General features: G+C 40.3%; 1 protein-coding gene and 1 long non-coding RNA gene across 3 annotated transcripts in view; both read left to right on the top strand.

Annotated features, from left to right (window-relative positions):
* Positions 1-26,336, top strand: part of ephb2a (eph receptor B2a) — a 38,567-nt gene extending 12,231 nt beyond the window's left edge. Inside the window, exons 2-16 of one of the 2 annotated variants that reach the window (XM_036142182.1) lie at positions 8,105-8,169; positions 9,811-10,495; positions 13,830-13,985; positions 15,635-15,970; positions 17,920-18,044; positions 18,168-18,330; positions 18,979-19,087; positions 20,067-20,131; positions 20,301-20,426; positions 20,778-21,025; positions 21,391-21,606; positions 22,542-22,691; positions 24,469-24,662; positions 24,760-24,915; positions 25,934-26,336. In XM_036142182.1, coding sequence (XP_035998075.1) covers positions 8,105-8,169; positions 9,811-10,495; positions 13,830-13,985; positions 15,635-15,970; positions 17,920-18,044; positions 18,168-18,330; positions 18,979-19,087; positions 20,067-20,131; positions 20,301-20,426; positions 20,778-21,025; positions 21,391-21,606; positions 22,542-22,691; positions 24,469-24,662; positions 24,760-24,915; positions 25,934-26,042 — 2,903 coding nt within the window. In that variant the 3' untranslated portion in view covers positions 26,043-26,336. The remainder of the gene's footprint in view (positions 1-8,104; positions 8,170-9,810; positions 10,496-13,829; positions 13,986-15,634; positions 15,971-17,919; positions 18,045-18,167; positions 18,331-18,978; positions 19,088-20,066; positions 20,132-20,300; positions 20,427-20,777; positions 21,026-21,390; positions 21,607-22,541; positions 22,692-24,468; positions 24,663-24,759; positions 24,916-25,933) is intronic. The other variant, XM_012855600.3, reaches the window with a different exon arrangement.
* On the top strand, positions 4,611-5,361 carry LOC118564371. Its single transcript, XR_004931810.1, has 2 exons — positions 4,611-4,670; positions 5,259-5,361. It is a non-coding gene; the product is annotated as an uncharacterized LOC118564371 (long non-coding RNA).
* Positions 26,337-26,548: the final 212 nt, after the last annotated feature.

Raw genomic sequence — 26,548 nt, forward strand, 5'->3', positions numbered from 1 at the left:
CTCACTTAAATGAATGTAATGTGAAACACTGCAAGTACAGGTCATTTACTATTTACCAACTTTTTTCTAGCATTTAATTAAAAAGACTTTAAACCATAGGAACTGAGCTTAGCTGCTGTACTACCTTGATTTTTATTTTTTATTTATTTTTTGTGAGACATTCTGTCATAGATCAGCTGCTGTGGTTGAGATTTGTCCAGTTAATGACCAAAGACTGGTCCATGGCTCTGATACCAGACACATGGATCACATCTGACTCTGGAATATTTTAATATACCGCAGAGTTTATGGTCGACTAAAAAAACTACAAGGTGCCTTTGGCTACCAAATCTTCAGCCCTCCCACAGAATGCCTGACAGTTGGTATGAGGTGTTGCTCTGGTAAGATGTACTGATGCCGTGTTTAGTTCTCTCCACACATTGTGCCGTGCATTAAAGCTACAGTCTGCGATTGTTCTGGAAGTTTCCCTAAGTCTCTTTTTGGATAACTGCTCAAGACCGTCTTACCTGCCCTTCCGCTCCGTAGGGATATCACGTAAAAAAAGTCTCCCAAATCAACTCTGTACTTATCTCTTTCTACTGTGGCCTTCCTCTTCTTCTCATAAACATGAACACGGTTTGCTTCTTGTGACTGTCAGGCATGTTTAAAGTCTACGGGGAGAGCACCAGAGCTACAATGACACCGAAGCTAACTGCTAAGCTATCCGCTCAGCTAACCGTTAAGCTAACCGGATACATTTTTACAAGCTTGCAGCTTTCCAAGAGATCTAATTTATAACCTCCTTTTTAGGAATATATAATGTATTAAATACTGTCAGGATGGAAGGACCATTTCACCCAGTATTAATAAAAAGTGTGTCTGAACAGGATTAACAACTATAGCTTTAAGGGCAGCATCATTAGCAGGTTAATTGAATTGCTCAATAGTCCAGCAGGTAGTCAGAGTAATGACGGATGGTAACCAAGCACAGATGGAACTTTGTAGATGCATCAGACATCAGACAGCCTTATGAACTCTTCTTATCAGAGTTTTTTTAGGTTCAGATTTTGGGATTATGTGAGACTGGGGGATTGAGTACACCTAATGAGTGAAACCAATGCATGATTTTGAGTTGTAGTTAATTAGGTGTTGCATAAGTTTGTAAGTGTGGTCTTTGAATCTTTAGCAACATCAACCAATAGTTTGCATGGCTGCTCTGGCCTTATTATCCTGTCAATACCCTTCCAGGACACATTTTGTTCATACGCTTTTAGGCTGCTATAATGCTGGACCTTCTTTTCTATGTCTGTCTGAAATAAATTCATTGATTCATGCTATCATATGGATGTTGGATGTTCCCCGCAGGGCTTCTTTCAAAATTAGGAATTTATGGCGTTTGATCAACCACTTTAAGATCTTCACCAATGAATTTCTCGGTAACGTGTGCTGTTTCAGCTAGAAGACATGTGTGGTCTGGAGGGTTGATACTCTGACAACAAGTCTGCAATGTATTTTGGTGCTAAGCCGTTCAGGGATTCATAGACTAACAGAAGTATTTTAAAGTCTATTCTCTGAGATACAGGGAGCCAGTATGGATTGTAGAACTGGCACATCCATGCATTGATTTCTTCTAAGCATTTATTCAGTGCTTGAATGGGTTCATAGTCACCTGGTGGCATGGTGGCGTAGAGCTGTGTGTCGTCTGCATAGTTAAGGTACCTGATGGGGTTTTGTGTGTGTTTTTTAGAGGGAGCGTGTAGATGTTGAATAGGAGGGGCCCGAGGATGGACTCTTGAGAAACCCCACATGTGATATTTGTCATCTCTGATGTAAAGTCAACTATTGACTCAAAAAAGTCCCTGTCCTTTAAGTAGGATTTAAACTAGTTGTACCAGAAAGGCTGACCCAGTTTTTCAGGTGCTCTAACAGAATGGAGCCTGTACAGTGTACACAGCATTATATATGCTAATACCTGTTGTTGGAGAATGTTGTGTTCACCCCTTAGATATTCAAGCCATGGCATTGCTAGTATGTAATACCTCTATCTCTTACACATTTCTCCAGTAGGGTTAACTTTCTGCTTTGGGAGGTTCCATACTCCATTATTACACTGCCACAGAGATTACCTTTAAATGCCTGTGCTATCCATTATCCTTCCTTATGATTCCCCAGAGCAGGTTTTCTCAATCCTGGTCCTCCTGGCCCACTGTCCTGCATGCTTTAGGTGTTTCCTCCAGACAGGTTGGTCAGAAAGTTTCCTCTCTAAGGAAACCCAGCAGGTTGCATCAAGTCTCTCCAAGCAGCATTCACTCCTCCTGAAAGAGCGTAGAGCCACAGTGGACAGTCGTCTGCATTGTTGATGGCTTTGCAGCAATCCCTCATACTGAGCATGCATGAAGCGACAGTGGAGAAGAAAACTACACTTTAACAGCGAGGAGAACCTCCAGCAGGACCAAGTAATGCAATCATTTGAATCAGGTGTGCTGGATGTGCATCTAAAACATGAAAAAAATGGGCCCTGAGGACCAGGGTTAAGAAACTCTGCCTTAGTGCATCTCTTGAGGCACAAAGCCAAAGCTATGATGCATTTTTGGCTGAGTCTCGATCCCATTCCCTTTAAAATATTTGTCCTTTCGTTATTTTATGTTTTTAAAGCTGGGCTATTTCTCTCTAGTTTCTCGCTCTATCCCTCACAGTTGGGATTATGGAAGAAAAAAAACTCAAAATGGCATTTTTAATCTTTATTGTGGTGGGGTGCACTCAGGACCACCATTATCTCCCAGGGCCAACAAATAGATGTATGCTACACATACTCACCTTAATGCAATTTGGAAACTCCATTTAGCCAAACATGCATGATTTTGGATTTGCTCCTCAGCTGAGGCAAATGGATGCGTAAAGGCATGTAATGAGTTGTGTCTGCACGCCAGGCTGTGCAACCACCCAGCAGTAGTGTGCTCCAGACACGGAAAGCATTCTAACATTAACCTGCTGGCACAGCACAGATAAGAGAGTCAGACAAAAACTTTGCTGCATTTCTATCCGGTTTGTATGTCAACTTTAAGATTCTCCATTTCCTTTATGAGCCCAGGTTTCAGATCATGCTGGAAGAGAGCGCAAAACTCCTAATGCCTGCCTTTAAAGTGGCCAAAGTAAAAAAAAAAAAAACCTGCTTTAATAAGTTCTGTTTAATCCTTGTTTTAAATAAAAACTATCTGAATGAGATCAATATTAATTTGAATTCGGCCCTGTTAAAGGAGATTACATGTGGTTTCAATAGAAAAGAAGAAACCACAAAGGCTAGTTTTTATTTATTATAAAACTAAACATGAACTAGTTCATGGGAATTTTAATTCAGTTCCGAGTTTGGAAAATGTAACGTCAACCATGAGTGTGAATAGATTCCTTTTAAATCTGTTGCGGGTCAGTGCTAGTGGCCTCTTTGTTCCTGCCTAACTGTGGCCCTAACACCTGGCTCGCCACTCGCTCCCAACCCCTCATTAATCGCTGCTGACACTAACAGGAAGCGATCACCCGGAAAAATGGGCCACTTGGTTGCAACAGTGCTGCTCACATTTTAGCATCACTCAGCACCAACTAAACCCTGACATTCATTTTTAAGTCCTAGCTAATTATTTTATTTTGAGGTGATTTCATTTTTCTAAGTAAATTTTTTTTTTAAAGTAACAAGGTTACTTACAAAAAATTATTGTTTTGTAAATGAAGTGTCCAAGTACCCCAAAAATTATTAAAGGATATCCTGGAAGACAGAATTGATGTAAAAGGCAATATTTGATGATCTTAGCCAGAAAAAAATCTCACCAAACATTCTGTGCTAATTTTGTTTAATGCAATAAGCAGCACAGAGCCAGCAGTTAAAGAGTAGAACAAGCCTCGACCATCAGCACTGTGTCTGTCTGTAACGTCAAAGCTGCAGAGGCAGAATCCAGATTCGTATTGAATTAAACCTCTCGCTCATCCCCTCTTTCGTTGAAAGGTTAGAGGAGCTCTTGTCTTTGGCTCTTATCCAGCCTGGGGTGTTCAGCGTTTGATGGAGTTCAGAAAAAAAAGGCCTTCTTGTTCTGCTAACATCCAATCATGGCAGACTCATCTTACTCCACCTCTCCAGCCTCCTGTCTGGCTAAACAGAACCCGATATTCGAACCAGACACGGCGCTGTGTTTTACAATGTTTATTATTAAAAAAATAAATAAATAGGTGCAGGCAGAGACAGTCAGGAAAGTATCAGGTTATAGACAGGGCTGAACGCAGGTTGCTCCCAACGGATGATGGTAGGTAATACGAAGCAGGACAAACCCTGAAGCAGATGGAGCAGAATGCAGGAGGCTAAATCCGTGAGACAAACTAGGGTCGTACGCAGAGAAGGCCGGCAGCAAGAGACAGACGGGTCTACAGGCAGGGCAGAAATCAAAGTCAGAACAGTCCAGGTCGCAACCTGGATGAAGAGAGCCGATGAGGTGTCCAAACGAAGGCAAGGTGAAACAGGAAACAGCTCTTAGGCCATCTGCCTTCTCTTCCGTAGGCCCTAGCCTCGACCTCACCGTTCCTCCTTTAAATGCTGTTTTTGATCAGTTTGAACCTGTGTGTCTCTCCTCACTGGCCAGTATAGTTCAGTATCTCCGACCTACAAACTGTCCCTCAGCACAGCATCCCCTCTCGTCTTTTTAAAGGTATACTATGCAACCGGGGTTGATTTTCCAGCGAGGCTCCCCCCAGAGGGCGAAAGTAAAAGTGCACTGTCGTAAAGATGCTCAGCTGTTTTGGTTCCTCCGTCAAGCCAGGCGCGGTTGTTTTGAGCTTAGCAGACAGGCGAACGCAACTAAAAGTCGAAAAAACAGTAGTACAAACAATGACTAACACAGTGAAAGTATGAACATCAGGGTTTCCCGCAGCGCTATCGGCCGCCTCGCCAACATAAAAAAAAAAAATCATAATAATAATAAAAAAAACTCAATATGCTTGCATGTTTATTTGTCGTTAACACGCGGTTCTTTGTTGTTGCTTTCGCGCGTGCATATAGTGAATGGCAGGGCAAAAACACATGGAGTTCTCGCCGTAAAGCAAGACCGACTCTCGCGGTCTTGCACGAGACTTCTGAGCCTGTGTGTGCGGGCCGAGGGCAAGTGCGGTAATTCCCCCACAGACCACCAGGGCGGCCGAGAAAACCTTTGTTCGACCTGAAATGACTCATTTAATCATCCAAAACGGTATGGAACACATTAATTAACTGAAAAATGTTGCAAAGTATGCCTTTAAAGAGGTATTTACTACGGTGGGCTCTGTCATACTTTTATTTGTTAATTCCTCTCTTAGTACCGGATGTGTCCCAACTGCTCTTAAACATGCTGTTGTACAACCTCTGATTAAAAAAGAAAAATCTAGATCCCTCTGTGTTGTCCAACTTTAGGCCAATCTCTAAATTGCCGTTTTTATCTAAAATTTTAGAGAAAGTTTTTTTTTTTAATCCAGATTCAATCATTCTTAGTGGCCAATGATAAATATGAGAAGTTTCAATCTGGCTTCAAACCTTTTCATAGCACTGAGGCAGCACTGTTGAGAGTTTTTAATGATTTAATGGTGACTGTTGACTCAGGAAATCCTGCTATGCTAGTGCTCCTTGATCTAACAGCTGCCTTTGTGGACCATGGGATTCTTTTAGCGCGACTTGAGCAGTGGGTGGGCATTACAGGATCTGCTCTGTCATGGTTCCAGTCTTATTTGACTGATTGGAGCTTTTCTGTGCAGCTAGGTGAATTCACCTCATCTTCAGCTCCTTTGAGTTCTGGGCTTCCCCAAGGCTCCATTCTTGGACCTATTCTTTTTCTTCCATATATGTTACCATTAGGATAAATTTTCAGGAACCATAATCTTTCTTTTCATTGATAAAGTTGTTGACGTCAACATTTATCTGAAGGGCAGCACAGGCTGACCAGCTGCAATCCAGATTATATAACCTAATTTTCAGAGATGAAGTTGTATTTCATATCTACGACCCAGAGACTCCTCTCTACATCTCTGTAGTAACCAATCAGCTCCACCCCTCTCACTTTTTAAGCCAATCATTGTAGTTTTGTCACTCCTCATCAATTTTATAAAACATGTCGGTGCTCTATGATCATTGCATTCTCTTTGGTTTGTTGGTGATGCTTTAGCACATTGAAAGCCTGGAAAGGAGAGGGAGTCCTTGTGCAGCCAAGCCCTGTAGTTTGTGCTCTGTCTGCCATTAATATGGACAGATTTTGTTTTTAAAACTCAACAGATCTAATCCATGAAGCTCTCTGCGTTCTGTTCCTTTTCATCCCCTGATATACAGTAGATGGTGGATTTTGTAATAGGAAGCAGGTCGGATCTCGCTGTTGCAAATCATCCTCAACCATGACACTTCCACCTCCATGCCTCACAGCTGGTCGGAGGTTATTCTCTTGGAATCTTGCATTTGCCAGACATGTCCTCTGTTCTGCTGTCCCCATAATGCAACTTTAGACTCATCTGTCCAAAGACAGTGATTTTTCCTGAGAATATAAAACAGTGGAGGGATCCTGCCTTCGGGTTTTTTATTTTTTTTATTTTAGCATCTTGTGATCTGCTCTCAGGGTGAACTTGCTTGTGTGGCAGCACCTGTACATGTAACAACCTCTATGTATAATCTGCCTGACAGATCTCTGTATGTTTGTTTTAAAGATGAGATCCTGAGTCTTGTGCTGTGAGGCATGGAGTCCCTCAAGAATCTGTTTTTATTTCACTGCTATTTTCTCTCTATCTTCTTCCTCTTGGTCCCCTTTTGTGTTCATTTAAAGTTACCTTTCATAGCTATGCTGACGTTCTGCAGCGATACATACCCTTCACTGGAGACAACACTGCAGACTTGCAATTAGAGGTCTGTCTGTCAGCCATTAGGGGCTGGTTGTCTAATAACTTCTTGCTTCTTAACACAGACAAGACAGACTTTATGGTAATTGGACCTCAGAAACGGCTACACTCGCTTCTAAATCTTACCCTTAAGATTGACGACCACGTGATAAAAAGTTGGGGGTGTGGTTTGACCCTGTGCTCACTTTTGAGCCTCGTTTGAAGGAAGTGACTGAGACTACCTTTTATCATCTGAGAGACATGGAAAAAATTAGGCAAATTTTATGCTTAAAAAATGCTGAGATTCTTTTCCATGTATTTGCTGGCGAGCGTGCCTTCTCGATTTGAGCCCCTTCCCTGTGAAACAACCTCAGGACATCAGGCAGGCAGGTTCTGTTGGTGTTTTTAAAGTTAAGTTAAAGGCCCACTTGTTTACTCTGTCCTACTCATAGCAAACTTTATCTTCTGTTGGTTTATCTGTTTCTATCTATTATATCTGTTTGTTTTATATTTGTGTTTTTATCTTTACTGTTTTCATTTGTCTTTTAATCTCCTTGTAATTGTTCAGTGCTTTGTATGAAAGCGCTTATAAATAAAGTTATTATTTGGCTCCTCACCTGCTACAATCTTCTTTCTGAGGGCCTTACACGTGTCTCGCTCTCACCATAATGTTCAATCTTACCAAAACAGTCAGAAGCACCAAATTAAAAGTCTGAGGTTGAAACAGGACAAACCTTCAAAATGCTGAGTAACAAAGTTCTAACCTGTTCTGGGTCTGATGCACATGTCTGTGATTTCAGTTGTTTTCGGTGGAAATAAATGTGGAAGTTTCCTAATTTAACCCTCACCAGAGATTTCTTCTTTTTTACCATATTTCACAAAAAAGTATTTACTTCAGTTTTGATTGTTTTATTACTATAAAGTTCCATTTTTGTTAAAATGTGTCCAAATATATTAAAAACACACAGATGTTCATATTGCACTGATTACATCACTTTAATAAATGCAGCTTTCACATGAAGTTTTTACAACATTCTTAATTGCTGCTCGATACACAATAATACTAAATATCATTGTAGGGAAATTCTTTCTTCTTATAGATGATCCTTGATCACTCGATCAAATTACTTGCACTGTGATAATACATATTTTTGTTTTTCCTCTTCTGTGCAGTAAAATAATTAAAAGAGCATGAAAACTTTGTTCAGTGGTTGAATTCTCTGACAGTCTTTCCTTTGTTTCTGCTTTTCTGCAGAAGTTCTGATGGATTCAACGACAGCAACAGCAGAACTCGGTTGGAGCGTTTACCCGTCGCAAGGGGTGAGCAAAACAAACTGAAACACAGAAACATGATAGCCTCTGTGGTTAGAAAGCAGAATTTGATGTGTGCATATTTACACTGACAATAAAGAAGCGTCACATCCCTTGATATTTACTGAATGTCTGAATGCAGACATTGAAAAGAACTATATCCAGTTTCATTTCTAGGGTTGTGTGCATCTGGGCATAATGCAAATTTAAAACGATTGAAGCCGAACCTCAAGCGTACAGAAAAATGAAACAGATTCCATGCTGCCATTATTTATTAATCAAAAACAAAAGCCTTAATGGAAAAGCTTGTGCCTTTGGATTCCTTCGCCTAAGTCTGGTCTAAATTCCCAGATCCATTTATTTCTCCTCACCCAAAAGCCTTGTGATATTATTGTTTCGTAAATAAATGAAAGGATTTTCTTCCACTGCGCCATTCTCTCCCATCCTTCTGTTGTGGAGCAGAAGGATTTGCATTCTTATGTTTGATTGACAGGAATTAATCTGATTGGATGAAGAGTGACACAAAAAGCACTGATTGGCTGCTGGTGCAGAGAGCCATGGCCATTTTTACTGCTGGCTGCCAACATTTATTATTGATTTGAGAGAAAGTTTACTTTAAAAGAGAGGAATGGGTGGAGCTTCCTTTGGTGTCCAAACTATGGCTACTGTCTCATAAACCCAAATGTTTAAAGTAAACAGTCCATGGCGCTGCCATCCTGGGTTTGACTTTTTTATATTAAAAGAGAAAACTCGTTCTGTAGATTTATCTTCGTTCTTTCTAGCTGACCCGCAGAATGCAGCAACAGGTGTGGGAGGGGAAGCGCTAATTTACTACATGCGATCAGAGACATAAAAGGATTTTAAAATGTTAAACTCGTACACACAGATCATTTTGGGGCCGTTGAAGTTGTTTCGTTGAGTAGCCAAACCAGGCAGTGCTGAGCTGTCGCAGTCCCAATATATTTTATTTAACTTTTATATAGGGCTGAACGATTTTGGAAAATAATCTAATTGCGATTTAATTTATCATGTCTTTTTAAACATATACAAACAACAAATCATTTTGTTTCCTCGCTGTGCGGATTAGGTGCTAAAAGACACGCAGCATCTAAACTCAGAGCAGAAATGATTGCGTTCTGCCTGCAACATATTTCAACTAAAATTGCAATTTTGACTTTTCTCTGCATTAACCACAAGCAACAAAAATGGCCTCTAAATAAAGACGTTTGTAAACAAGGACTATTTAAAACGAGTACTTTTATTGTTTCTATTAATCAGAATATTATTCAAGAGAACAGCTTTTAATTGATTTGGACATCAATCCTTGTTGAACATAAAGTTCAACCAACAAGCAAGTCTATGTATTAAACTGATTGACCTGTACTTAATGCTATTTATGATTGTATAAACTCTAAATCAAGTAATAAAGTTAGATTATCTCACTGCTGCAACTGTCTTCCCTTCTATGTGGAGGCAAACCCACTTCAAACATTTTACTGACACCTAATGGACGTGTCTGATTCTATAATTGTTACATAGCCAAAAATTGGAAATTGTGTTTTTTTTAAATCACAATCATATTGAAAATGCCATTAATTGTGCAGCCCTACTTTTATATGTCTTTTAATATCGGTTTTTGTTACGTTTCAGTGGGAAGAAGTGAGTGGCTATGACGAAAACATGAACACCATTCGAACATACCAGGTATGCAACGTTTTTAACAACAGCCAGAACAACTGGATACGCACACGGTACATCCATCGGCGAGGCGCTCAGCGCATCCATGTCCAGATGAAGTTTTCGGTGCGGGACTGCAGTTCAGTACCCAACGTTCCCGGTTCCTGCAAGGAGACCTTCAACCTTTATTACTACGAGTCCGACTCTGACGTGGCCACAAAAGTTTTCCCTCCCTGGATGGAGAACCCCTGGGTGAAAGTGGACACAATAGCTGCCGACGAAAGCTTCTCCCAGGTTGAGCTTGGTGGACGCGTAATGAAGATCAACAGGGAGGTTCGGAGCTTTGGGCCCGTTTCACGCAAGGGATTCTACTTGGCTTTCCAGGATTATGGAGCCTGCATGTCTATTATAGCCGTCAAGGTCTTCTACAGGAAATGTCCTCGAGTGATCCAGAACGGGGCCGTGTTTCCCGAGACTTTGTCAGGAGCAGAGAGCACCTCCCTGGTGGCGGCCAGAGGAGTTTGTGTCCCTAACGGGGAGGAGGTGGACGTGCCCATCAAGCTGTACTGCAATGGGGATGGAGAGTGGATGGTTCCCATTGGGCGCTGCATGTGTAAAGCTGGGTACGAGGCGCTGGAGAATGGCACAGTTTGCCAAGGTAAGAAAGCCATTGCTTCTTTTCTTCAGCTGCAACCGTGTTACACTGATGTGGACATTTTCTTAAGATTATGCTATGGATCTAAAAAGTTATGCAGTGAATTTTCTTCCATTATTATTGCAAGCAAAGAACATTGTTATGTTTTTCGTAATTGGAAATTAAAAAATGCAATGCAGAAATGAAACTTTGAAGAACTTTGTAATCAAAAAAGGTTTTGAGAGTAACTTTGCCGTGTTCTTAGATACATTTTTTTAAACATTTTTTTAATTAATGTTTATTTTTTTCTTGTTTTATTTTTACATATTTAATATTTTCACATTTTATTTTTTCAAAATTCTCTTTTTCAGGTTGAGTTTTACGAATAGTGTTCTTTTCAAACTGCATTTTACGGATCACATTCTCTTCTCTTGTGGGGGCGGGCTTTCCTCTGGAGTGAGGAGCGAAGAAACGTTTCTATTGGTCAGCGGGGACGTTAGCAGCGTTTTTATTGGTCAATGTGCTTCAAGAGCGAGAAGTGAAGAGAACAAGATCTGTAAAACGTAATTTGAAAAGAATGCAATTTGTAAAACTCATCTGGGAAAAAGACATTTGAAAACATTTAATTTGAAAATATAAAATCTGTAAAAAAAAATGGAAAAAGTATAACATGAATTTTTTATTTTTTTTTGTTGAAGAAATTAAAATCTGAGAGAACAGCAAAGCTACTCTCATCCTCTGATAAAGTGACTATTTTGTTGAGTTTGATGTGTCCATTTTGACCCCGAACAATAAAAATGCTTCTCAGCCACATGAAGTCTTGGGTGAAAACACATTACAGTACAGTTTATAACTTTATTAACAATGATGAACACGTTCTTTCGATGGCATTCAGCGCTGCTTTTGCACCAACGAGACCTTTTGGATTTATGACCAATTGTTAAAATTTCTAGAGATATTAGCCATCCTTTGTTGTTTCCACCAAAAGAAAAGGCTTCTCTCTTGCAACCTTACCCTTTTAGTCCAGACATAGTGAATACATGAGATTGTCAGTTTGGCAGAACTCCCTTCAGTTCCTTTAGGGTGCTGTCAGTCTCTTGGTGGCCTCTGACATTTTGTCAGTTTTGGAGAAATGCCCAGTTTTTGGAACGTCACTGTTGTCCAATAATCTGTTCAAATATTGAGGATGGTCTGGACTCTATCATGATATTGTGTAACACTATGGGATGCATATAGCGCCAGTGGAAAGGAAAAGTGTGAATGAACCAAGGATCACATTGATGCCTTTGTCAACTCTGCAAACTATAGCTTTAACTAAATAATGCAAATAGTGAAATATTATAAACAAATCAAATGAGGACCGCTAAACTTGAACATATCCAGTTTTAGAATAATTGATTACAAGAATGAATTTGCAAAGACTGAATGCTGAAACTGAAAATAAAGTTTTAGTTTAAGGCTGTAAACATTTATCCAACCAGATTTTTGCAGCTTTTTTCTCCTCCTGACACACTTGTTGGTCTGTTGAATTGTACAACATATTTGTGACACTAACTGTGTAAAATGTTTTAAAATAATATATCATAGTCAGATTTTATTATGTTACATAAACTAGACATTGGACACTGTTTGGAGCCACAGTAAATTTAATCTAATTGGTTTTTCTATATTTCAACATTCTTTTGCTTTTTAATTCAAATTTCAACTATACAACCTGAAAAAGGAACTTAATTTCCAACATCAACTGTCAGCTGAGTGTTTGTCCACTGCGATGTCCAAAACAGGGCCGTTCAGATAAATCAGATTTAGAGGGCCCTCCTTCTGCACGGCATGTGAGGTTTGGAGATTAGTGACCTTACCATCAGGTCCTCATCCCGCTTCCAGTTGTTAAATTTGATAAATTGTTGCTCAGACTGTAGATTTTGGACAAATTTAGGTCATTGGCTATCTTTCTTGCAGTGACTTGTAAAGATTCACAGCTTTAAATCTGCTTTAAAGAATTCTCTTGTATTTTTATCTCCTGGTGTTTGGATATTGAGTATTTCCTCTTTGTTTTTCATTATTCTATCAGGTCTTGCCATATTCTGTTGCTAATTTTGCAGTTTATTGATGTGTTCTGTTCTTTGTACATTAGGATTTTATTTCTCTTAGAGCTCTTGTTGTCTTTCCCCTTGGCTGATAGTTCTTTGAGTCTCTGCTTAGCTTCTGCCTCAGCTAATCCTCAGTAACCTCTGATTATCACGTCGGCTTCCAATGTCTTTCTCCTCACGTCCCTCAGTATTTAAGTTTGCGGTTGGTCATTCTTCCCTGCTGGATCCTCTCCTCAGACGCCCCATTACTTCCCGTTACTCTCCCCATTTCTCTGCTTGTGCTTTGTCTTGCTCTTCGTATTTCATGTCCTGTGAGTTACCTTCATGCTGCTCCAGAGTTCCTGTCTGAGTTTTTTTTCCAGGTCCTAACCCTCAAATCATGAAACTTTTCAATTTTTAAGAATTGAGAAATGGGCCTATTGGGTGGGGTCATCATAGCACGGTAATGTCTGAGTGGGACAAAAACACGACGCAAAACTGGAGGACTTGGTAGAAATGCTGAACATGCTGCTCAGTTTGTGGCTTTTCATCAGACTCAAAGTGAAAAAGAGAGCCAGCCCTTACCCAGTCAATGACCAACAGTCTTTTAACATTGCATTTTCAGCCTGACTTGGCTTGATTGGAAGCAGAAAAGGGGCATTTACCATGGAACCGTTTCTGAAGGAAAACCCTAATAACTGTGTAGAACTGTGCCGTGCCGCACTGACATAATATCGATAAAAAAGGGTCATAAATGTACCCAAAGGTTACATGTTCCACTATTATTCAGTGTAGGATTACTTTGCTGCAGTAAAATCAGACTTTATTCCTTTTATCGTTTTCAGGGGTGCCGGTTAATGTAGAGGTTACAGCATTTACGGTTGGATTATGATTTAAAACAAATATTAAGGTGCCAATCGTTGCTCGCTTTCTTCTGTGTCTTTTGCCTTGTTATGTGCATCTCGTGTTCTAACATGTCGTGGCTATGAAAAGTGACAGCATCTGCCGGGGTCTCCGTAACTGTCATTCTAATGAGCTGACCTTTGTGAGACGGAGACATCCCGGCAATCACAAGCAAGCCGTTTGCCTTTTTTTTTTGGAGAAAATGCAGTGAATGAATGATACGAAAATATAATTTTCAAAATGTACCCAGCACCTGTGCGTACGGTTGTGGCGTTTAGCTAACAATAGGCAGAAATAACACAAAGTGCATCTTGTGATAGCGTGCTCCTTTTGCTCTCTAGCCTTGAAGTTCTCAATTCTCTTGTTTAATTTTTTTTTTTCTCCAGCGTGTGTATCAGGCTTCTTCAAAGCTGCACAGGGAGATGACAAATGCCTGCAGTGTCCTATAAACAGCCGAACCATCAGCGACGGAGCAACTAACTGCATCTGTCGTAACGGCTACTACCGCGCTGACTCTGACCCGCCCCAGATGCCTTGTACCAGTACGTAAACACAGAATAGTCCCCGGTACCAGTTCTGCCACAATGCAGCCGGTTTTTAAATAAACGAGCATCACACTGTTTGGTTAGTTCCTTTAAACAGCGTCTCAGCCACTTCCTCTTAGATTGTATAGAGGTTAGTAGACTTCTGAATAACAGATTACAAATCTGATGTCATAAGTAAGTACAATAATGTTTGATTTAGCATTTATTTGAGTTCATTTGAGTAAAAGTCATTATATCCAGGGTACACACAGTATGTGCAGTTTTTGGGCAAATACTCGAAATTACAGGCACTAAAGGATTTCCGTTTCATAAAAAATATGCGTATTTGTCCTGAATTGACTTTATTATACAGCAGAACATGCTGTTAATTCATCAGTGTCATAACTTTTATCTGAAACATGACAACTTCACCTGAGATAACCCAATTGCTTTATTCATAATAAATTACGTTTGGCTTTCCCATTTCCTTTGCTGGATTTCTTCCAGTTTGCTCGCAGGCACTGATTCATAATACTGACTCAGTCCGTTCGCTTTTCATTTAACTGGGCATTTCCAGCTTTTGAGGCATATTGGTTCCAGCTTTCTGTCCCAACATATTGATGTCTGCTTTGGCATTGTCCTGCATGTTGGTGAAAGATCCAAATACTGCAGAAATTCAGATCTTAAGACTTTATAAATGAACTAAAGTAACTGCAGAAAGCAGCATTATCAAAGCTAAAACTTAAAAGTTAAAACTGAGCTTAAATCTGATAGTGATCCAGCAAATTTACCTCTGCTCAGAGGAATGAAATCTATTTTCTTTTTTTGATCCAAGCATTGAAATTCAGGCATTACAGCAAACATGAACATGAGTAAATTACAGCCATAGCCATAAAAATTACAAAATAGAATAGCATAAATGGGAATGCATTTTTAATGTTGCATTTCATGACAGGGATTGTTGAAGGACAAAGCCTCTTATCTCTAAAAAGAATATGGCAGCATGACTTAGATTTCCAGAGCTGCATCTGAATGAACATCCAAGATTCCTGGATCAGTGTCTTTTGGAAAGGTGAGACCAAAGTTATAAAGTTGGATAAACCAAACAGCATTTCTACACAAACACCTCACCAACTGTTAAGCACAGTGGTGGTGGCTGATGATATGCACTGCAAAAAGGGAACTAAAAGTAGGTAAAATTTTCTTAAAATTAGTATATTTTCCTTTGATTTGAGCAGCTAAATAAAACTATTTACCAGTATGTTTACCCCTAAAATAAGATAATTAGATAACCCTGCACTTGAAATAAGATGATGGAGACGAGTTGTTCTTATTTTAAGTGCAAAAATCTTATTCCATTGGCAAATAGTCTTATTTACCTGCTCAAATCAAGGAAAATTTATTCATTTCAAGAGGATTTTACTTACTTTTAGTTCCCTTTTTGCAGTGTGGGTTGCTTTGCCAACACATGATTTAGTGTTTACCATGAATGACAGAACATCTTTACACCTAGAACAAGTGATTCTACATTTTCTTCTTCTCCCTTCTTGACAAAAAAAAAATCAGTTTTCATTTATTCTCAAGAGTTTATAAAGTAGGGATGTTCAGCTGATGTAACGGTTTCATCACCAGCTTTCTTTTTTCCTCTTGTTTATCCATCTATCCAGCTGTTCCTTCAGCACCACAACGGGTCATCTCAATGGTGAACGAAACCTCTGTGAAGCTGGAGTGGAGCCCGCCGCTGGAGAGCGGAGGTCGAGAAGACGTCGTCTTCAACATCATCTGCAAAAGCTGCGACAGCAGGCGGGGCAGCTGCACCCGCTGCGGAGACAACGTCCAGTTTGTGCCGCGGCAGCTCGGCCTGACGGACACCAGCGTCCACATCAGCGACCTGCTGGCTCACACTCAGTACACCTTTGAAATTCAAGCCGTCAATGGAGTGTCTGACCAGAGTCCATATTCACCACAGTACACTTCTGCCAACATCACCACCAACCAGGCTGGTTAGTGAGCATCCATCCGATATCTTTAACCCATGAAGGACCAAACATTATTATTTGTGTTCTTTAAAAAGAAAACCCTTGGGTTCATTAATAAGGGGGGTTAGGGTATAATGTTATGCAGAAATAGCCGTCACAAACATAAAAGCATAAATTTACCTTTAGACTGGGCCACACACTCTGTCCTCCATCTCTGCAGACACACATATCTTCCTAACCTGGTCAGCCAGATTGGTAATGTGTAGCACTCTATAGTGCTGCTCATTATCAATCTGGGACCACTCCTATCAAATCCATTTGGGGAAAGGAGGGACATTCAGCAGAACTCTCTGAGCTGATTGGGTGAAGCAACACCTGGTGCCCGCCTACTAAAAGTTGGTTTTAGCCAATCATGATATCAAATTAAAATTGCCAGCAGCAGGCAGCATGATAAACCAAGCAGGTTACACAGGTTAAGGCATTTGTTGCTATTCTTCTATCAAAGATGAAAACGTGGATTCTGACCAGACAGAGCGTCCTCCTGCTCTGCCGTGTTTATGTTGGTTCAGCTGTGGACTCAACCGCTCTTGCTTTTGTCGCACTGGTATGTCCCGCCTTAAACCTCAATACTGCTGCGTGATTGGCCCGAACCGTTTTTTGGTTCAGACACAAAGTGGTTAAAGATGGAGCAGAACAAGGTGGAGTCTTGTGTGTTTGTGAACGCACAAATACCGCGAGAATTCAGCCTGCAGGCAAGGTCAATATCTTCTAAATAAAATTATTCTCTCACGGTCTGATTGTAAAAAAAAACTTCCAAATGTTCTTACTCAGCAGCATGATACCAAACAACCCAGAACGGGTTATTGGCCTTTGGCTTGCTGTTTGGGGACATCTGACATATACTACACCATCATATTTATAAGTTTATTTATGAACTTTGTGTGAAAGCTAGATACACAATCATGTGATCCGGGCACAATGATGGCTTTGTTTGATGAAACAGAAATACCGTGTTTTTCAGACCATAAGCAGCACCGGACTATAAGGTGAACTAAATATCACTCCTTCCCTTCGGTAGGGTGACCGGATGTCCCCGATTTCTGGGGACAGGCCCTGTCCCCGGCAAAAGCTGCCCCCAGAAATGTTCCCGATTTCAGTGTATCATGATGGAGTTAAAAAGTTTAGCGCAACAAGAGTTATTTACCCGGTCCTGCCGCTGTCCCAACGTAGTAGAGCTTTGCCGAATGCACCTTCTTCGCCATGTTGGCGCTGCAGTTCAGAGAAAACAAACCAACCCCCAGGCAGAGATTCTGTACTTAACAACATCATAGACGTCCCCAGTTTTCATTAGAGACATTAAATCTGGTCACCTTACACCGCTCTCTCCTGAGATGGAGAGCTATCCGTCTCTATCGGGAGGACATAGTAGGACTACACTGCCCTGTTTCTAACATAAGGACAAAATAAACGTAACTTTTATATTGAATTAACTTACTAGGTTTATTGTTGCTAGCACGTACTCCAGGCTGCCTTACATGAATGCACTTCTAGGTTAGACATTACAGTCAGGCAGTCTGGTAGACAGCTCAGGGGTCCTATCAGGTAGTGACACAGTGTACCGTAATGCTCCTAATATCCATTGAGCAGAGCAGCTTTGTTGCAAACCAGTCATACTTACACATTTTAACAGATTTTTGAGCGCATTGTACCACATATAATTGGTCACTAAGCACAATGGTGATCATAGATAAGGTGTGCCAGATAATAAGGCACATTATTAATTTTTGAGAACATTTAAGGATTTTACGTGCACCTTTTAGTCCAAAAAATACGAGTAAGTTGGTCTGACTACTTTGGCTGAAAATTATTAAGACCAAGCGTTTGAGGATTTTAAGTCTCAAACTCTCCATTGATGTTGCTGTGGATTTGTCAGATTTTTTTCCTAATTTGACATCATTTTGGTTTCTTTTCAGCACCATCAGCTGTGTCCATCATCCACCAAGTTAACAGAACTCCCAACAGCATAACTCTGTCCTGGTCTCACCCGGATCAGCCTAATGGTGTTATCCTGGACTATGAACTGCAGTATTATGAAAAGGTACATCAGTGCAGCGTGGGTCACTCTTTCCATTGAAGACTCGTAGAGGGATTTTGGGTCCTGAACAAAGCCATGTTGATGCTGCAGCTCCAGCTGAATTGTTTCCTGGTGTCTGTGTTTCAGAACTTGGCCGAATGGAACTCCTCTATAATAAGGAGTCAGACCAACACAGCGGTCATACGAGGCCTAAAGCCTGGGACTATCTACGTCTTCCAGGTCCGAGCTCGGACTGTCGCCGGATTTGGAAGCTTTAGCGGCAAAATGTACTTCCAAACTATTACTACTGGTAAGACCTCTTACCTCTTCTTGTTGGCTACGAATAACCTTCCAGCTTCAGTCAGCCAGCACATATCTGTGTGTGGAGGTTGCATGGACCCGCTAGTGAGAAGGTAGGCTGAATTATGCCAGCGCCCAAAGAATCATTTATTTATTTCTCTATGGTCTCCATGGGAACATTGAGCTCCATTTTGCAGATTAGTAACACAGTCATATGGACTTTGGTGTGATAAAAAAGGGCTGTGAAGTAAACTGAAGCAAGGTTCTGACAGAGTTTCAAGAAAGAAGAGAGATTAAGCATTTATGAGTTCTGGGCTAAATAATAGACTCGCCTGGGGCAGCAGCTTCATGTAAATAGTCAGAATGACAAGATGTGCACCAGAAAACTGCTGTTCCCCTCTCCCAGTAAATGTTTATTCCATCATTAAGAGTTGTAAAATGGTCCAGATGCATTGGTTATTTATACCATAACACCCTGTGGGGTTTAAAATGTGGAACGTGGTTCCAAGGTCAGTTCAAGTTGTTTAGATAAGTTTTGATTAAAATTTGATCCCTGAATGCTCAAAGGCAAACAATGAAAGGCTCAAAGACCTCCAGGCCACACAGAGCTGCTTTAAGTAAGTTTTGCTCTGTCTTTTGTCTGTTTTTGGTTCTTTAGAAGAATATAACTCCAGTATCCAGGAGAAGCTACCTCTCATCATTGGGTCATCTGCAGCAGGAGTCGTCTTTATCATCGCTATGACTGTTGTCATAATTGTTTGTCGCAGGTAAGGCGTTAATTCATAATACAGGGAAATAAATCAGGGCAGCTGAGTCCGTTACTGTTTAAAGAGTTAATGTAGTCAAAAATAAGTTAGAGTACTACTGAGGCTCATTTCAGGGATCGCATGCATCTGTATTTTATTATTTTATTTATTAGACATCTTCTTGTCCCTGGATTGGCCTAAAGGGCATCCGTTTACCTTTCAAAGTTTTTGAACATGGACATGCAGAAGCTTTTTTACGGCCACTAAACATCTTACTATGATCTATAAAAATTGTTCTTTCAGCTGAAACATTCATATGCAGTCATATTGAGCCAAAGTGGTGATGGCTGCATGTTTTTCTTCAAATGCAATGATTTTTAAAAAAAAGGATGACGATTTTAGTCCCTTTTGTTTACAGTAATCTAAAGAATTGACACAAGGATTTCAGCTTTGGGGTGTACCAAGATGCAGTTGTCAGCCTGAAGAAGCTTGTGATAGAATCCATTTATATCAACCTTTCTAGGTTTTTTTGTATTACGTCTTTCACTTGCAGATTATTCTAACATCCATTGTCTAGAACCACTTAAACTTGCGGGTCATTAGGGGGGAGGGGGGTACTGGTGCCTATCTCCAGTGGTCATTGGGCGAGAGGCAGGGTCCATGACAGAGGCAGGCAGAACAGACAACCATGCACACACACACACAATTACACCTAACGGCAATTTAGAGAGACCAATTAATCCAATAGTCACGTTTTTGGACTGTGGGAGGAAGACAAAGCACCCAGAGAGAATCCATGCATGCATACGGAGAACCAAGAAGAACCGAGGACCTTCTTGCTGCAAGGCAACAGTGCTACCACCCGAGGCACTGTTTTAAATAATATATTCCGTGTCTGTTATCCGATTACATGCTATATAAACACATAAAATACACACCCACACATTGTTTTTACTGTAGACTTTTTGATATTAAAGATCTCTTTGGTTGTCCACATCAGGAGGGGTTCAGACCGACCAGAATCAGAGTACTCCGACAAACTCCAACACTACACCAGCGGCCACAGTAAGTAACTATTTCAGTCTTTTCTTTCATCTGCCAACTATATCGATTAATAGCCATCTTTTTTTGTGAGAAGGGGCTTAGTTTTGGTAGTACTTGAAAAAGACTTGATGTTTCTCCTTCCGTCGAGTTCTTGAATGCATCTCTGCTGCTGCTCTATTTCTCTCTGTTGAAGTTTCACCAGGAGTGAAAATCTACATTGATCCCTTCACGTATGAAGATCCCAACGAAGCCGTAAGAGAGTTTGCCAAAGAGATCGACACTTCCTGTGTCAAGATAGAGCAAGTTATCGGTGCAGGTAAGGAAATAATGAATTAGAAAGAAAATGTTAACGATTTTATTATTATTTAGGTAAGACTGCTTAACTTTTAAATTTTACAACTTTGCAGCAATCCCTCAGTATCCCTTCTATTCAATTTGTCAATGTCCAATTCTGTAGTTCCACAGGGTAAAGCTCATCTCCACTGTTACACAGCCGGGACAGCTTAGCTAAGCTTAGCTTTGCTTATTTAGTCTTGGTTTGCCTCGGTTATGTCTAGTTTAGTTGAAATTTGAAAATAGTTGATATTTAGATGCTGTACCTCCAACTGCAGTAAAATATAATGCAATTTTTTTTTCTTTCCTCACTGCCAACTCGTCTTTCTGATAGGTGAGTTTGGGGAGGTATGCAGTGGAAACCTCCGGCAGCCTGGGAAACGTGAGATGCTGGTGGCCATTAAGACGCTGAAGGCAGGCTACACTGAGCGCCAGAGACGGGACTTCCTGAGTGAGGCATCCATCATGGGCCAGTTTGACCATCCCAACATCATCCATCTGGAGGGGGTGGTGACCAAGAGCAGCCCTGTGATGATTATCACAGAGTTTATGGAGAACGGATCCCTTGACTCCTTTCTCAGGGTAATGCAACCTCGTCACCTTCTACAATAAGCAGATATAAAGATATAGGCTACTATACCCAAACGCTGTGGAGTAGTGTTATATCTACCTCAGCAACGTTACACTGTGCTCTGTTTTGCACATGATGACTAATTAGACTGTGAAACTAGAAACATAACATAAAACTTGTTAAACAGCTCAAATAAATTTACTGTCCGAGTTTTAAAAAGTACCTTTGGGTTATTTTGAAATCAAAATGCTGGCTCTTCATATAGAAAAAAGGAGCAATAAACCCTGTAAGACAATATGGCTTGATGACAGCAATGAAACACCTAGATAAATACATGCATTAAATACCATAAATTTTTTTTGTTTCTTCTCAAAAGCAAAATGATGGGCAGTTCACGGTGATCCAGCTGGTGGGGATGCTACGTGGCATCGCAGCAGGAATGAAATACCTTTGTGAGATGAACTACGTTCATCGAGACCTGGCGGCCAGGAACATCCTGGTCAACAGCAACCTGGTGTGTAAAGTGTCTGACTTTGGCCTGTCACGTTTCCTGGAGGATGACACGTCCGACCCAACCTACACCAGCTCTTTGGTGAGTCCTTACTAAAGAAAGTAAGCACCTCTGATCTGACATTTGCAGCTGGTGGATAATTACTTTCTAAAGTAGCGTTTAATATTTTAAATCGTATAAAACAAGACAAGGTTTAAGGCCTACTTTCAGCTAGAAACTTCATTCAAATTTTACAATCTTCACCTATCCTTTAGCTATCTTCAACTAGTTCAGCTTTTTCATAAATTTTGCCATTTTATTATATAATCCCTCCTTTAAAATCCTTTTGCATTTTTGTAATTTTTTTAGAAATGCATACCACTATCGAGCTATTTCCTTCTGTATAATTTTCACCTAAACTAATGCACTCTCACAAACTCCCACAGGTGCTGGGTCCCAGGTATTAAATGTTCACTTATATACAGAAAGCCTATAATTTATTTATTTATTTATTTATTTTTCAGGTATCACATTACACATGTCAGCTTAAATAATAATACATATGATTTAGCAATGGTATCAAGGTGTCACTCGATTGTATCTGTTGCTTTATGTCTGTTGGTTGTGCTGTTCTTTTTGCGTCTCTTTCCACGTGATGGAGCAGACAGAGGATGTTTTATCATTCTCTTCCTTTTATCTCTTCTTTCTTTCACCTCTTCTCTTTCTTTTTTTCTCTTCTTGTTCTTCCTTTACTCTCCTAAAAAAAAAAAAAATGCATGTGTTGCTAGGCGGCTCAGCTAGATTTTACCCTCTTAGCTTTTCTAATAAATTCTACGTCTCCGAACAACTTATTTTTTACGCGCTCAAATCTCACTCTGTCCACATAAATTATACATAAAAACGTAGGTATTCTTGTCTGGATTCTGAAAATGTAACCCTCACTGCTGTGAGATTTATAGATTTTTTTGCAAATCGCCCCAGAGCGCCGAAACGTCCACGCACCCTCAATGCAATGCCTATGCCTTTTCCCCTGTCAGGGAGGAAAGATTCCCATCCGGTGGACGGCTCCTGAGGCCATTCAGTACAGGAAGTTCACCTCCTCCAGTGACTGCTGGAGCTATGGCATAGTCATGTGGGAGGTGATGTCATACGGTGAAAGGCCCTACTGGGACATGAGTAATCAAGATGTAAGTAAAGCCCTGCTTAAGATCAACACAGCACTTTCATAAACTGGTAATAAATTTAAAGTGTTGGATTATTTACTGCTGTTGGGTTTTATAGTCTGATCAAACAAGGCTTTCAGAATTGTCTAACAATTTGATGAGCCTGCAACATGCTTCGCAAGCTCTTGAGAGCCTTTTTTTGTGTGCTGACAGCATACCTAAGAACCAAATTATTGTCACAATATAGAGGTGTGGGAGTTTTGGTTTTCTTAGGTTTGTATGTTTTTAATATTTCCTTGTTGTTCATTGGTTTTATTTTAGTCTTGCTATGCTTTTGTGTTTAGTTCCTTGGTTTATTCTTGTCTTTTGTCCTTGTGTCTCTCCATTCAGCACTGTTCATGTTAAGTAGTCTCTCTTCCTTAGTCTCCCTGCTGCTTCTCATTTTCTCCTAATTTACTCATCCGCTCTCTGTCATTCTCCACTTGTCCCTCAGTATATGCTCATCGGTTCTCATTGTTCCCTGTCGGATGCTTCTGTTGTTCTGTTCTGTACTCCATTTCCATGCTCATAACTCTTCCATTTCGTTTCCTGGTTTTCTCCCCACGCTCCATGTTCTGTTCTCCTCATGTCATCTTGTACCTTTTTGCCTTTTTGTTATCGTTAAAACCTTCTAGTCATCACGCCTCTCAAGTCCCAGTCTGTACTCTGGTCCAGCTCAAAAGCAACAATTTCTGACCAGTATAAAATAAATGAGCCACAATAACAGAGGTGTTTGGGGAATTAATTTAAGAACAGCGATGAAACCAGCTATTTAAAACTCAAGCTGATAAGATGGCAATTCTTTACTCCGATCTGATCCAATTGGTCACTTCCTCCCAAGTAAATGAAATGGTTGAAACTCATTAAAATCTGCTTGAAAATCATAAACATGTTAAGTCTTTTGTTCCGTCTTTGTTTTGATCAACCTCATACAGAATGAAAGCTGGGATCCTCTATATGAAGTCTGGCTGTCTGATGGTTTGTTACAATCATTTGCTGGACAAGATCTTGGAGCTTGTGTCTTGAATCTTCTAAAGCAACTCTCCTAGTTTATGGGCTCCAATTCCCAGGTTGTTCATGATCAACTGGCGCCACTGTGGTCTTGACCTTCCACAACCTGTCCATTTCTTCTTTGAGTCTTAGTTTTTCTCAATGTCCCCTCGGATTTCTACCTTTTTGCCTTTTCTTTTTCAACCCGTGATGTCTGGTTGGTTAGCAATCACCTGCTTTGTTAGTCTGCACCTGGAAGTACTAAAATATCATTGTCAGGTCATTCTCACCACCTTTGCTCCTGCTTTCGACTACGACCGTGGGGGTTCTGATGTGAGCAAAGACGTTGCTGTACGCTCTTCTTACAATCTCGTCTTAAGTGGTAATCAAGTGTTTCTTTCAGGCTTGGGTTGCTACTCCGCACTCTCTAACCAAAACGCTAATGGAAAAAAATTCTGGAAAAATCAGCAGTCAGCGGATTTCTCTTCTCTGTCTGACTTATTCACTGAGACATATATAAAAAAACTGAGACACTATTAGAACGGAAAACTGTATTACAGAATTGTGGTTTACAAAATACGGTGGTGATTAAAAACAAATGTAATGGTTTCTGTGGACATTTTACATCATTGCATCTGCGATGTTATTTTCAGACATCAGTAATGAAACTTTAGTGCAATTTCACCTGTTTCTTTAATGCTGTTTGTAATTAATACGAGTAATTATGCACTGAACTGTTTTTACAGCAAAGTCTGATTTATTTTTTTTGTAGGTAATCAATGCCATAGAGCAGGACTACAGGTTGCCAGCTCCAATGGACTGCCCGAGTGCGTTGCATCAGCTGATGCTTGACTGCTGGCAGAAAGACCGCAACAGTCGGCCTAAATTCAGTCAAATTGTCAGCACCCTTGATAAGATGATTCGCAATCCCAACAGCCTCAAAACCACAACGCCACTGTCGTCATGGTAGGCGGGCAGACTCCTCTACCTTCATACAGTGACCGACTCTGAATAGGTCTCTAATCATTGTTCTCTTCCTGTGTGTTGTTTGTCTTTCCACCAGTGTTCACTTACCTCTGCTCGACCGTAGCACCCCAGACTTCACTTCTTTCAGCACAGTGGATGAGTGGCTGGAGGCCATTAAGATGGGCCAGTACAAGGAGAACTTTGCCAACGAAGACTTCAACAGCTTTGATGTGGTTTCGCAAATGACCATGGAGTACGCTGGTTACCTCCCATATATTATATACATTGTCACATTTTTGATAATTTTATTTATGCAGCATATATAAAATAACTTTAACAATAGGTCAAATATAAGCACAGAATTAAGCAGGTTGTGTCTGCGCCGTAATTCTTTAGATCAACTGTAAATCGTGAAAGGGTGTTCTGCTGCCCAAGGGTGATGGGTTAAAAGCAGAGAACAAATTTCGTTTCATTGACAATAAAGATGATATTACTATTACTTAAAGGTTGAATCTCATGTAGAACATACTTTTATAGTTTCATAAAGGTATGTATTTATGAAGCTATATATGTATGTGCATAAAGATATGAAAACAAAGATAAATGTGTGCAAGTTCATCGTGGTTTCAGTATTATTACAGGTTCCCTAAATGTAATTAAAATATACATTAATTTAATGACGTTGCAGACTTCTTACAGTCTGCAGCCCAAACATATAATACATTCAGACAGCTGTTTCTTTAAGACTGAAGGAGATACTATTAGCTGCTGTATTTGCCCTAAAATGTGTTATTTGAGGTCTACACTGCAAATAGAGAACTAAAAATAAGTAAAATGTTCTTGAATGAATGTGTTTGCCTTTGATCTGAGCAGGTAAATAAGATTATTTGTCAATGGAATGAGTATTTTTACCCCTAAAATAAGATAATTAGATATCCTGCACTTGAAATAAAACGACTAAGATGAATTATTCTTATTTTAAGTGCAAATATCTTATTCCATTGGCAAATAATCTTTTTTACCTGCTCAAATCAAGGAAAAATATTCTAATTTCAAGAACAAATTTCTTATTTTTAGTTCTATTTTTGCAGTGTAGAACCCAGGGAACATGTTCCGGCCCTCGTTGTGAAGTTTTGTTCTAAGTTTCTTAGTTTATCTGACGTATCGATGCTTTTTTACCAAAGTAGCCAAGTATATAAGCAAACCCTCTTTTACTCAGAGTCACTGTTGTGGCCCTCTGCAGCAGAACTGACAAATGCTTTCGTCTTCAGGGACATCGTCAGGATAGGAGTGATGCTGGCTGGCCACCAGAAGAAGATCCTGAACAGCATCCAGTCCATGAGGGCACAGATGAACCAGATTACCTCAGTGGAGGTGTAGGAGTGATTTTTTACGGACCCGTCTACCCGGGCTTTGTTTACTGTAGGAGGCCAGCAGCCTCCAGCACTGGATCCTCCTGAACTTCTGAGGAGAGCCGAAAACGTTCGTCCAAACTGCGACCTCACCGTACCTCCCTACAGACTCTACCCAGACGGTTCCATCAGTCTGCAGCACAGAAACGTCGGACATTTGTTGTGGCAGCTGCTGTGTGTTCAGGTAACAGTCGATTCAGGGGCTTAGAGTTGTGGTTTAACCAACACAGCAACTTTTTAAAGGAAGCCGTGAGATGATACACTGTTTGCTGAGCAAGAAGAAAGTCTGTCTAAGTTTTATTTTGTAAAAAGGACGATTTCACGCTGTAAATGACAGATGGGACCTTTTCCTCCATGACAGGTCAATCCAGCAACGTTGTTGTCAGTGTTGGCTCTTTTTGTACGGGTGTAATCCCTGAAATAATCACGTCAGACCTCACATTTGGTGCTTTTGATAGCAAGCAGACTTAGAGG

The sequence above is a fragment of the Fundulus heteroclitus genome, chromosome 1 (assembly GCF_011125445.2).
Source record: "Fundulus heteroclitus isolate FHET01 chromosome 1, MU-UCD_Fhet_4.1, whole genome shotgun sequence".
Lineage (NCBI taxonomy): Eukaryota > Metazoa > Chordata > Actinopteri > Cyprinodontiformes > Fundulidae > Fundulus > Fundulus heteroclitus.